Source organism: Micrasema longulum, unplaced genomic scaffold (assembly GCF_059751315.1).
Source record: "Micrasema longulum isolate JH-2025_06_02 unplaced genomic scaffold, ASM5975131v1 h1tg001149l, whole genome shotgun sequence".
In the NCBI taxonomy this organism is placed as follows: domain Eukaryota; kingdom Metazoa; phylum Arthropoda; class Insecta; order Trichoptera; family Brachycentridae; genus Micrasema; species Micrasema longulum.
The window spans coordinates 727126-741840 of record NW_028278336.1 but is presented as its reverse complement, the minus strand read 5'-3'; the positions used below and the strand labels follow the sequence as shown (position 1 = coordinate 741840).

At 32.3% G+C, this 14715-nt stretch overlaps 1 protein-coding gene across 2 annotated transcripts in view; it reads left to right on the top strand.

Annotated features, from left to right (window-relative positions):
* The first annotated feature begins 57 nt into the window (after nucleotides 1-57).
* The window catches only part of MTA1-like (metastasis associated 1-like), a 135910-nt gene continuing 121252 nt past the window's right edge, over nucleotides 58-14715 (top strand). For both annotated transcript variants that reach the window (XM_088233770.1, XM_088233769.1), the window contains exon 1: nucleotides 58-241. In XM_088233770.1, coding sequence (XP_088089896.1) covers nucleotides 214-241 — 28 coding nt within the window. In that variant the 5' untranslated portion in view covers nucleotides 58-213. The remainder of the gene's footprint in view (nucleotides 242-14715) is intronic.

Sequence of the window (14715 nt, the reverse complement as noted above, 5' to 3'; positions counted from 1 at the left end):
TGCGTTGAAGTTTGGGGACAGGAAGTTTACAGCAGCACGCGCGACTGCGCATTGGCCAGATGTGTAGTGTGAAAGAAAATGGCGATTGACGAGAGGCGTCTGGAGTTAACTTAGTGAAAAACATTTATTTTGGCTCAATTACGTAGTGTTTTAATTGTTATTTATATCAAATGTAGAATAATAAAGGTGTGTGTTATAAGTGTCTGTGCAAAAATGACTGCGAATATGTATCGGGTCGGAGGTGAGAAACGATAATTGGTTATTTTTATTGTAGCTTCGCCGGTTCACCGCAAGTAACTAGCGGTGCTTTGCTTTGATTGTCGTACCTTCATTAATTATACCATTTAATTAGTGCGTTCATCTTCGATTTGCTTATAATGCTTAGGCCGCATTTAGCTTATACTCGTGAAGTCCGAAATAGCTCTTCTTAACCTCAATATGACTTTAATTGTGGACGAATCGGTATTTTGCCAAAATTCATACAAAATAGGCATTACCATTTGTGTCTACGTACAGTACATAGCACATATATATGCATTAATTCGATCGGCAAAGCAAACAGAGGCTGTGTGTTATCTGTTGTATTGCACGGTAAGACGGATAATATGACATTCAATAAATTGGTGTTTTCTTTGCCAGAGAGAGGTTATATTTTTCTTCGGTCAGTTGTCAAAATAGCGCGTTATTTTGATAAATTCGTTTCTGTTGTGGCATTACAAAGGTTCTGGGTATAAATTCACATGGTTTGGTTTGACAGCAATCCATTTGCTGTATTTTACTAGATTTATGTGACTGTAGCCCCAGACGTGGGTTCCAAGAGTTTTGTTTTCTTGTTTATTTCTTCAGACCTGCTTGTATTGTTATTCAATGGACGTTCTCTATAAATGCTCCGTGTAAATATCGCTGATTATTTTTTGTTTAAATAAAAATAATACAGAATTTCCAGACCGGTTAACTTAAAAGAAAGAAACGATTTTCTAACGTCTTATTTAAATGTTACTGTATTCATATCAAACGCACCAATTAATTGATACTTCGGTACAGCTTTACTATGGCGTTATGAATGTCTGATTTATTTTGGCACCAAATGTTCTTAAGTATATTTTGAATATTCTATGTATATAAATCATTGTTTTTAAACATACAAATGACATGCTCGATAAAAAAACAATCAACTTATTACTGCATTCACTTAATAAATATCTTTTGATTGAATCTTGGACCTTACAGAATATGTATAGTGATGCCATGGAGTATTATTTTTAAATGATTTATTTACAAGTATTTCAAATTGGTATAAATCAAGTTTCTGATCCTAACTGGCCAGTAATTAAAGGCCTCAAATATCACAGATGATTTTTTTTCAAGAAAGTGTTTTTACTGATTACCGCTGTTTTACTGGGCTTGTTATATTTATTAATAGTAGAAAATCATAAAATTTAATTAAACCACCGTACAAAACTTGAGATTTAAAAATATTGTTTGTGTGGTTAATTATTTCATGTATTGTCTTCATAATGTTGAACACTTATTGTTTTTACTGCAAACTAAACAGAATTTACTGTAAATGATTCAAATAAAACATTGAAATGTAATTAATGAAGGATATTTTGAAGAAGTTAACATAACACCAATATTTATCCTTTAATTTGATGACAAGGAAAAATAAAAGGTACTTACCTGGATATTATATAGACATATACTTTTTTTAAGAACCTTATAGCCTCATAGGATTGGATAAACATACAATCTAAGATAAAACAAAATGTAAATGGGAAAAGTGAAACATTTGCTGCGTTTAATTTCCCGAGTTAGGTCAGGATCATTGGAAACAAAACTCACATTTAGTATTAAGGCTTACATCTGTATTGTTTTTCTTGTTGATAAGTAGTTATGAGGATGTCTAATGTAATTCACTTATACTTATTTCATTATTTTGTTTGAATTCACAACTTACATTTGACAAATGTCAATATTTTCATGTGTCCTTTGAATCCATTAACTTGAGAAGTTATCATTCAGTCTTTCTGATTACCCTGCTTTCAATAAACCTGTATGTCTACTTACATAATTCACATAAAAAAGATTAATATATTTTTATTTCTCTACACCAATGGCAATGTATGTGTTATTTTGTTTTCTTGTAATATTAGTATTCTTATCCATAAACCAATGTTTTTATTAAAACAATTTTAATATAAAGTGTGGCCCAGTTCCCAGCATCCATTTTTGTGTTTTATATATTCATGTATGTTTTGTAGTGAAAAAATAAATACATGAATCAGTATGTTATTAAAACAAATATATTTAAAAATATCGTTTAATATTATCTTTGATGCACGTGATAATAATTTTTCCTTCGAATGTCCACATCAGACTCTTATGAAGATATCGAATATATAAAAATCATAAATTATTTTATTTTAATTGTAAATACTTATTACATAAATATGAAATCTCATAAATGTTCCTTAATCTGTACCCGAGTGTGCGTAGGGCACTGCCTTGGTAAACTTATTTCAGTTTATACTACCAATTATTTATTACACAAAAGTAAAATGATCAATTTTACGATTCAGGTACCAGTCCAGAACCTCTAAAAATTAAATTGTAAAATTATGTAACAGCCTTGTATATAGAAGTCCAACCTGGGACTTGATGCATGGTACCCAATTGCTCCAACCATTATATGAGGTGAGCATGATTCGCACGGTTCATATTGATTGTGTGGATAAGTTATGAGTGACATATCTTTGAGGTTAAGATGATGTCATTTGCAAGAAGAACGTATGCATACATTATAGTAACATTTTCCAAAATATTAGGTGCATCAACTTATGTGGACAATGTTCCAATTAACGATTTTTACTTTAATTTAAAGTACAAAACTTCATTAAACCACTTAACCCATGTAACTATCCGTATCCTCGATCTCTTGATCTAGTGATAAGTATGTTTGTCTATCATGCCTAACATCTCGGGTTTATTTCATGATAAAAGACATGAAATATTTATTTTTAATAAAAAACAACGTCCCTCGCTGGGGTGTTCTGTGCCGAACTGCTGAGGGAAAAAAATACACCATTCACACCGCAATATATTGTAGTCCTTGTACTTACAACCTTAAGCAAAAGGCATGTAATGGACATTATGCAACCTTATTCGTTACTATATGCTTTAGGATATGCTTTGATTAGATTTAGGATATGCTTTGATTGGATTTAGGATATACTTTGATTGGATTTAGGATATGCTTTGATTGGATTTAGAATATGCTTTGATTGGATTTAGGATATGCTTTGATTGGATTTGGGATATGCTTTGATCGGATTTAGGATATGCTTTGATTGGATTTAGGATATGCTTTGATTGAATTTAGAATATGCTTTGATTGGTATTCTAATACTGTCCCAATAAGGGAGTGATAATGGTCAGTGATCAGCACTTTCGGTCTCGTGATGTAATGGTCAGCGCGTTTGCTTACCATGCGAGAGGTCTCGGGTTCGATTCCCGGCATGATTGATATAAAATATCCATTGAAATAGGGTGTTTTCACACCAGAATATTTCATAGTCCCTGGACTGGTACCTGAAGCGTAAGACTGATCTAGACTTACCTTCATGTAACGAAAAAAAATCAAGATATGCTGCGATTGGCGTACCAATGCAGTGTCCTGTGCACCATTAGGTGCGGCAAGGGAATGATGATAATGGTCAGCGCTTTATCACTTCAAATTATTTTTATTTTTTTTGGTTAAGTCTATTCACGTTATTTTTATGGGGTCTTAAAAACACATGATTGTATAGATTTTCATTAAATGTGTATAATTTTTATATAATTTGCTCATAATTTTGCTTCAAACATTCTTGAGTTTTATTATAAGTACAGCTGATTTAACTTACCTTTTTAGTTATTTATTGTACATACTGTTATATATTATTTATGTACATGCTTACATTTTTATATGAATTTGCACGTTTTTTATATAAGCTAATTCAATTTTTTTTATTAAGGTTATTTGTAATTTTTTGTTTTGATTATTGTTATTGACAGGATTTGTTTTGACACTTGAGTGAATTTTCTTTTCAGTCAAACACTACTTGAGTAATCCTCTTCAGTCACTAAAATATTTTCCATAGAGTATTTTTCTAGAAAATTACTATTTCAGTTTTATGTAAATAATTCCTCATCACCTTTAAAATAAAATACAAATTACTTATTTTTTATCGTTTTATATCTTTCAAACTATGCCATTGTCATTCATCAAAGACAATCTTATAACTTTGATCCCTTCTCAAAAATGTTATCTATATTCAGTTATAATTCATATCAGTTCTGGTAAAATCCAGTACTTGTCTACAAGCATTTGGACATATTTAGAGTATTGTTGATATTATTTAATAATATTCATTATCATTATTTTTATTCCACATCTAATGCTGCATAGGATACTGCATTGCACACCAACCACAGCGTATATTGTTATTTTTTTGTTACTTTAAGTTAAGGTAATCACTCTTACGCTTCAGATAACATATGAATTATTTATTAGTGTGAAAACACTTTCAATAAATATTTTATGTCAGCCATGTCGAGAATCGAACCCGAGACCTCTTGCGTCATATTCAAAAGTATTGACCATTAGACCACTAGGCGGACAAATTAAATTACGGGCATTATTACTATCCTCTGTAATTCTTTTTTATCTGTTTGCTTTTATCCGACGTATAATGCAATTAGTAAGGCTGAGATAAGCATTATCGACAAAAGTCGAAATAATCGGCGAACGTGCATGAGAACATGTATGAATGCAGAGGAAGCGAGATTTGTATGCAAGGATAGTGATGTAGCGTTCTATGCTCTCTGCCTACCATTACAGGGAAACGGCGTGATGGTCTGTTTGTTTGTATAATGTAATTTTCCAAACTATATTATAACTACTATATCCAAAGGAATATTTTTGTGTTTTTTTAAAAATATTTTTCTTTTCCTTTTTTAATAACTTAAAAAAAAAAACTATATTATCTTTTACAGAATACTTTATTTTTTCTTTCTTATGTTATACTAAATTATTATAACTGTCCATTATTTACTTTAGGAGCAAAAATTCTTTAACATTTTCTTATATACCCACGAACAGGCCATGCCTTTGTGGGATTTTTTTGTTTACTATTTTTCTATTAATATGTACTTCATTGATATGTAGTTACGCTCTATTTTTTTAATACTCTGTTTAATTAACATGTTTATTGTAAAAAAACAAAAAAAAATAATTTAAAAAAAAATATTTTAAAAAACTCATAGTGAAGGGGACAATGAAAGCAGTGGGGTTAAATTATATTTAAAACGCAGTTTATTCAATTAAAAAATACATGTAATATAAAGTTTTCTTGATGTTTGCCATTTTTTTTAGTATAGGCGAAAACACTCCGTCTTTAAAACGGTTTTCGTGTATGTGAAGGGAGGGCTTTCACTGTTATGCTTTCAATATGATTTGGTGTGTTTATTTTTGTTATATGTGCGAATTACTTGTTTCGTTTTAACGTTTTTTGTTTTACCATGTCAAATGTTTTTTTTTTTGTAAAAGAAACCTTCCTGAATTATTACCAAACGGTTAAATTTGCAGTTTTGTATCATTTACTTACGATGACGCTGAGAACCGGAGAGGTTCGGGACTCAAAACCATAAATCCCCAAACAATGTTCATCTGCATTAGCGAACCGGGGTCGGGTCGGGGGCACCGCACTGCCCACCCTTCCGTCCCCATCCCATAATGCACTAATGTTCACGAGTCTAGGAACCCACCCTTGGTTCTTACTTCATATACATGCAATAAATTAGATTTCGTGTGAGTGTTCGTAAATACGGCCAATAACTACTGGTTTTTCGTGTACAGTTTTGGAACTGTAATAAAATATAACAAATGAAATCGTATTAATTCTGTCGTTTATATTATTGGGTCGTATAGAATAAATAATTTTAATTATTTGTAATAAACTAACAGTCGCCCATACGGAAAAATACTATTCTATGATCATTGACCACGAAGTTAGCTATAGATTACAGCAATACAAGCTCAAACCAAAACCGCCCATTACAGGTTTGTTAAACTGAAAATCAAATTAAAACCAAACATTTGGAACGCTTTTGTTCTACGCGATAGATCTAAAGGGCTTCTCTAGCGAATTATTACTCTTGAGTAGCGTACGTTGCGTCTTTAGTGTTATATTTTTTGTAATCACCGCTATTTCGTACGACAATACACTGTGACCCCTTTTTTTATATTTATTTAACTGTTTGTACATAATGTAAATTGTACGTTGGCGGGCTTATTGCTAAATGGTAATTTCTTCCAACTAACCTAACAGCAACAACAAACCATCACGCCGTTTCCCCCTAAGGGTAGGCAGAGAGGATAGAACGCCACGTCACTTTATCTTTGCATACAGATCTCGCTTCCTCTACATTCATACATCTTTTCATGCGCGCGCGCCGATTATTCCGACTTTTAACATGTCCATCTTCAAGTATTTGTTGAATTTGGTCATGCCATGTCTTTCTCGGTCTTCCTCTATTTCTGCGTCCATCAACATTCGCATTGTAAATATTCTTATGCCGTTCTTTCGCTGTCCATTCGCTATACATGTCCAAACCAGCGCAGAGCGCCTTACTTGATTTTGTCGATAATGCTTATCTCAGCCTTACATAATTTACGGATCTCAACATTTGTGCATCTATCGTACATAGTTTTACCACACATTCGCCTAAGAGATCGCATTTTGACAGTATTCAGCCTACTTTCATCCCGGTTTTTCCAAGTCCATACTTCGCTCCCATACATCAGGGTCGGGACCAAGACTCCATTGTGAACTGCTAATTTTGCATCTTGCGACAAACATTTATTTGCCAGGGTTGATAAGTGCACCGTTCAATCTGTTCCCGGCACTCACCATCCTTTTAATATCTTTATCAGTCATTCCATCCCTCGTAAACATAATTCGCAGATGCACAAATTCCTCTACTTGTTTTAGTAAAACTCCATTCACAGTGATTTCACATTTAGTCATACTTTCATTTCCAACCTATAAAATAAAAAAGCTAAAGATGTACGTAAATAGAGCTAACTGTATTTGTTTATAAATTGCCTTAAATCAATACTATTACTCGATGGGAAAAGGGAATAAAGAGGAAAGTAGGAGAGATTCAAGAAGACAAAGGAGATGTTTCTTCAGCCGCGATTTAAACAGAGATATGGTAGTAACATCATTCTTAGTGGATGGGAGATGATTCCTCAGTCGAGCCGCATGGATACTACACGAGTTAGAGAAGAAAGAGGAATAATTATTGTAGATGGGTATTCAGAGGGTGCTTTGAGAATTAGAACGAAAAGGTAAACCATGAACTGATGAGCATTGAAATTTATCACGGATTCGAAATAACGCGGTACAAAAATGATATAAATTAAAAGTTATATTGTATATTCATTTAACAATGCGTAATATAAATGTTATGAAGTATTTCAGTGCTACGGGAAATTGCATATAAAAATGTTTTCTTGAACGCGGTAACAAATAGAGCATTTGTACGGCAAAGTTTCTCGAAAACGTCGGAAAAAAATTATATTAATGAACTACTAGAATGTTGTGATAGATTTCCGGTTTCCGAAAAGCCAACTCACAAATCGGCAGAATTCTCCCACTCTTGTGACGTCACAGACGGAGTAATTTCAAAATTACCAATTTAAAAAAATCATAACGCTGATAATACTATACATAAAATATGTTTTTTTTTTATAACAAATATTTAAATATATATATTCTCTCTCCTTCCATACTCATTATCATATTCCGCATTCCTCCGCATTATTTTTAATTAATTAGTTTTTTTTCATGTAGGTATGTATCCTTTGAGATATAATTTCCTTTTTAAGTACAAAAATTTGACTAAGTCTTCTTTTGACCGGTCTGTTTTTTTTTGGTTGTCTGATGGATATTTCTTCTAGCAATAAGTCCGCCAAAGTACTTATTCTTTGTACTTGAAGTTTTAAATAAAAATATATTTATATTTTTAAAACCAACAAACTTCTTAATTATAAAAGTTCATAGGCTTTCACGATCTTTCAGATTCTTGTAATTGTGTTGTGTATTAAAACTCCTTACCTATTAATATACGGCACAATAGCTCAGAAAAACATCACAAGAATCTGAAACGCCGTGGAAACCTACGACTTTTTATGATGAAGTTCAGTGGTCAATAAATAATTATATATTTCTAATTCTTATAAAACTCCTTGCCTATACGGCACAATTGCACAGAAAAACATCACAAGAATTCGTCATTGTATATTCGTTTTTTTACTTACTGGGCGTATAATATAGTGATGACGAATAATCTTGGTTACTATTTTTTTTTGTATTTTGTTGTCATACTGTATTTTTAAATAAAATTAAGGTACAATAAATAATAAAAAATGTCGTTTCTTTAAATCCCTTAATGATTTTTATGCAAGGATATATATATATTTTATATAATTTTTTTTACACGGTACCGCGTGAAACGTACCGCCCGTGCAAAAAAAAGGTTCCGGTGTTTAACATATTACGCTTAACGAATACACTATTGTCGAAATAACCGTTTAGACTAAAATATAATTTTAATTTCATACCATCTTATGAAGCTAATTGTATTGTATTTTTATGCAATGATTGTTTCAATATATTGGTGTAAATATAACAGGAAACCACTACGTTTTTACATAAGTATTACTTGCGTATAATTATTTTTTTAAATATCATGACATTGTATTATAACCTTTGCATGTTAATCACCGGATATGTAGGGGTAATATTTATTTGTTTATTATGTCTGTCCCCATAGTCAATAGTGCACATACTGTACATAAAAAATAAATAACGTATCCCAAACTCGATGAGGCAAAAGCCTTGTGTTGAATTGGGATACAACAAAATGGAAAGTGGAAGCATGTACATTATTAAATAATAGCAAAAATAAACATTAAACATGATAACATAAACATATATTTCAACAAACATCGGGACAACAGGCTTAACATCTCGCGGCAGTCTCCTGGAATTGTCCCTTCCCTTAGACAAAATCCAAACTTGTACACCTCTCCCGAAAATGGCTTTATATAGCAGCATTCTACAAACATGAATGCTATTATTTACTTTAGCAATAAACATTTTAAAAATCAAACTAACTCTGTCTTTGCACACACACACACACACCTCGCTTCCTCTATATTCATACGTCTTCTCATGCACGCGCTCCTATTTTTCCGACTTTTGAGATGTCCATCCTTAGTGTTTGTAAGGTTTGGTCATGCCATATCTTTCGCCGTCTATTCGCTGTGCATTCCCAAACCAACGCAGAACTCCTTTCTTGATTTTGTCGATGATTCTTATCTCAGCCTTATATTATCAAAATAAAAACAGAGTCTCAAAACTTATTTTACCAGGGATAAAAACTGAACAATGCGCTGCCTAAGAAAACCTTCAGATATTTCAAATTAATTTGAAAAAATATGGGTATTGAGAAATTTTGATACAAAATTGTAATATTGGTAAAAGTTTATATTAGTTCTTAAGATGTTATGAACTAACTTAATAAAACGTAAATAAATAAAATAATGCGCGGATCGCATTTCGACAGCTTTCGTCCTACTTTCGTCCTTTTTCTTACAATTCGATGCAATTCATTACATACTCCTAATTTCGCCTCCTGCGACAAACATTTAATTTCTAGGGTTGATTTTTGTGCGCCGTTCGCCCTGTTCCCGGCACTTCAATAATATAATTTTTAATAATAATTTCTACACTGGGCACTGTTAAGTAAATAACAGCATTTATCGATACTATTCCTGGCCGATTACCTTTCTTTCCCATCTTTCCCTTTACCCATCCTTATGGTACCTACCTAACATCAAGATAGAAGAAATTCAAAATTAGAAGATTCTGATTTAGAACAAAACAAAACAACATTTTTCACTTCACATAAAATCGGATAAAAAGTGGTTGGAATCGTCGCGCGTCGTTGAAAACATTATTACATTTTATAGTGCATTTTGTCACCCAGTGCCCGAAATTGAAGAACATTCACATCATTTTAAAGGTAGGTATCCATTCCATGCTCCTATCCTTTCTTCAAATATTTCCCTGAAAACTGAATGAAATTCGTTTTTCATTTACAGTCCGCCTTTTCGTTAACAGACATATAAGCATATATGTACCTACCTACGTATATAGACACATTTTTATGTGTATTTAAAACTTACGGGAATGCTCTATGATTGTCATTTGTATGTAATTTAAATTTGCGCCATCGCCTTAGGGATTCCATACTTGTGAACATCGATGTATACTTTTGTATCTACTCGACTCGCCCCCAGCCTCTGTCCCCCCCTCCCAGGAGAGTACCTATTCCTAGCGCCCAGCCTATTACATGTCCTTTTTGCCTACATCTGTCCCACCATCAGATCGTCCCCGCATTACTTCACGGGGTTCATTCCGTATTCTCTAAACTCCTGAACAACTCCTGATACTCAAACGATCGCCTTTAAACTAAATTTTGGTCACTGTAATCTGATCTCAAAACAAATATCTCAATCGAAACGGAAATCCTTTGAGAAGGGAATTGATTCGATATTTGTCTGCAAAACATTTTAAATATATTCAAAATGTGTTATGTGGCTTATGATGTCACAAGATTCTACATAAAATACAAGACTTGATATCATTAAAAAAAAATTAATAAAGTCATATTTTACTGTAACAGGCCTAAATTACTTGTTTAAATTGTCGAAAATAGATTATTAAACGTATATATATTTGTTGAATTTTTGTTTTTAAATACTGTTTTTGTTAAATTTTTGTTTTTAAGTCCTGTATTTAATAACATGTCATATTTTGCTTTATGTATCACGACGTTACAGCACGTTTGCAGAGGGATTTTTAGCGAAGTCTTTTAAAGGTTTATCTCAGGAGTAGTTTGCCTTTACTTGTAAATTCTATTATTTATGTATGAAAATAAAATATCGGTTTATTAGTATAGTGTAAAAAATGGCCGATTTTTTTTTAACAAACTGCAATGGTTTCATTATTAGTTTGGTTTAACTAATAACAAATATAACCCTATATGTTTTCATTTGGAAACGCCCATCTATTATGGAATGAAATCGTCATTCTTGAGCTCTTATAATTTTGCAGTAAAGTTCACATACACAAACTTGACTTATATTGCAATAATTTACCTTAATATTATGAATGTACTTTGGTATTCTTAAATAATAAATTTCCGCAAAATATCACGATTCTGGTCCCTCAAAAAGACAATTTAACATTTTATTCTGAATACGATTTTTTGCACCTCATCAGACCAAGATGCCTAATAATTCCGGTAGTAAATTATAGTGCTGAACATTTAGGCTTCAGAAAACTAACTATTTTTTGTGATATTTATTTATATCGCCGGTAATCGAATCCGCAAACCCGTAAACTTGAATCATCACATCCACCATTGGAGCTATCTTTCGCTTAAATATGTACTTAATTTTAACGCCTCAATTTTAGACGTGTATGATAAAGCCGGAATATGTATTTAGGTAGATTTGATTATCTTTAATTCAGTATTTTTAAGCTGATTATTTATTAACGAATTGGATGGCCTTTTGGTAGAATTAGCCCAATGGCCAGGTCGTAAAAAAGGGAGTTTGCTTGCAAAAGGTCTTGTTTTAGACTGTTTTGGATTTTAGATTCGTGTTCGTTGTTTTTAGTTTTCTAATTTGGCAAGCCTATGCGTGCGTCGGTATTACCACTTCTGTGTCACCTTTTAAGATTTTTGTTCAACGACTCTTCTCGCGCGTTGTAGAAAAAATATTTTTTTGTAGAATGCAAAATGCTCTAAAATTTATTCGGAGAAAATATTCTTTTGAACCTTGTACTTACTGAAATACAGGGCTTCAAAGCTCTTTTTTTTAAAGCTGAATTTTTAAGTGTTTAATGTGGCCACTTTAACCAGCCAATGACAGGTCATGAGCCCGAAAAGAAACTTCCACATATCGTTCTCTTAAATGTTCTCCATCTCTGTTGTAATGTTTTAATCTTTGTTATCCCTGGGGGGTGATATTCACTATTTTGTCTACAAAATTTGTACAAACTCAAAATATTTTAAGTTTCTTGTAGAAACGACGAAAGTGATGCTACAGATTGAACCAAATGATCAAAAATGTATTTTTTATTAATGTTTTTTTTGCACTGTGTTTTTGCTATAGTTTTCCTACTTTGAGAAAAAAAATAGCATTGGAGCTCTGTATTTCAATAAGTATAAGGTTTAGAAAAAGACTTTTTATCAATAAAAAGTAGGAAATGTTACAACCCACTGCTAAAGAGTTGTTAGCAATTTTTTTTAATGTGACGCAAAAATGGTCACACTGACGCCAGGGGCGAACCGTGTATAGAAGCGATTATGCACAGCTTACCATATAATGTTAACCATATTTGACCATATAATGTTAACCATAATAATGTTTTACTGTAATTTTATTCACAGAAAAACAAATAAATAATTACCATTTATTTTAAACCATTTCCACCATTTGTATTTTTATCCTAATCTAAATAATAATACTAATAAAGCGCGTCCAGCGCCTGCGGTGAGCTAAGAAACTAGTCGATTATTCCAGCTCATTTTTTCATACAAATAAGTATACTATATTTTGAATGTATTAACCCCAGTGCGGGTTTTTCTCCTAGATTAAACTTGCATATTACACAAATTATTTGAAGATTCTTGATTTGGAAAACAGTATTTCAAACATTATTTCTTAAAGGATATTTTTCTTTGAGATGGTACTTTTGACATAAGACCATTTACTTTCATGCGTCATATTGCAGGACATGTGGCGCTTTTAGCACTATTAATTTCTAGAACAATTCGGCCAGTTGACATTTCAATTGAATATTTAATATCGACTGAATTCGTTGTGATATTTTTTAATAAGTTATGTATTAAAGTAATGAATAATATATCACGAAGTTACGTCGTTTGAGTTGATTTCATGGATGAGAGTTGTTGTATCACACAGAATCACATAAAATTATCAATTTGTATTTATTACTTACATTATATTATGTACCTTCTATGTAGGTACAAATATATGATATCTAAAATCACCATTCGCCACTGAATGACGCATGCACAAGCTTGCCAAATTAGAAAACTTAAAATTTAAATAAAGCCCTAAGCACATACAACATATCCAAAATCCAAAACAGCATGACCTATTGTAAGGTAAAATGTACTTGGCCACTGGACTAAATATTCTAAACTAAATGTTCTGGTGATATTCGCTGCTTCAAACTCCGTAAAATTGGCGATACGAAACGTTGGGTTCATGAACGAGTGTAGTCCTGATAGACGCGATTTCAATTTCACGGCTAAGCATTTTGTTTTTTGATGGTTCATTTTTTCTTGTCTGCAAGCAAATACCGTTGGTTGTACTCCGAATGATTTATTAGATTTAATAGGCAGTCTAGAGGATAACTAAAATTATTTATCATGTTTTAATATGCACGATTTAAGATTTTTTATTGTGTTTAATATGAACTGACGTTGTTTTTCATGTAGGAAAGGTAGTGTTATACCGCTTGCATACATAAATAGGTTGTAATATTTGGAAACTTGTGATATAATTTTTCTAAAAATTTGAATATTACATATATTGCGATGCTGCTATTTATTATGCAAAAAATACAATAACTTCATTGACAGTTTGCGTAAATCATAAACGTATGTTTTTATTTTATTTCATAAATTTTTATAAGTTTACTAGAGATGGAAAGATCGAGAAAGATATTGAAAGGAGGGTGAGTGCCGGGAACAGGGTGAACGGTGCACTGAAATCTACTTTTGCAAACAAATGTTTATCGCAGGAGGCTAAACTAGCAGTTCACAATGGAGTTCTAGTGCCAACTCTAATGTATGGGAGCAAAGTATGGAATTGGAAAAATGATGATGAAAGTAGGTTAAATGCAGTCGAAATGCGATCCCTCAGGCGAATGTGTGGTAAAACGATGTATGATAGGTGCACGAATATCGAGATCCGTGAACTGTGTAAAGCTAAGATATATAAGATAAGAATAAAGAGGTGCTGCATTGGTTTGAACATGTAGAGCGAATAGACAACGAAAAAACGGCTTATAGGGTCTACGATGCGAATGTTGATGGATGCAGAAAACGAGGAAGGCCGAGAAAGACATGGCACGATCAAGTCCATCAAATACTTGATAATGGACATGTCAAAAGTAGGAATAATCGGCGTGCGTGCATGAGAAGATGTATAAATGTAGAGGAAGCGAGGTATGTATGCAAAGATAGAGTGATATGGCATTCTATCCTCTCTGCTTGCTGTTATACTGAGTATGTATGTACATGATGTTTTTGTTGTAGTTTTTACGTGTTTTTAATATTTGTACGTTCGTCGAAATTGATTTCTGTTTCATTTTAATGTATTATCATTATTTTGTAAATACTTGCAACAAAAATAATCCTAGGTAGAGTTAGTTGATGACTTGATCATGTGTAATTTTTTTTACTTGTTCATTTTAAATGTTTATCATAGGCAGAATGGTGAATGTTCAAAATTGTGCAAAGTAGTGTTAGAACATAATGAAGTCTAGACATATTTTACATACCATA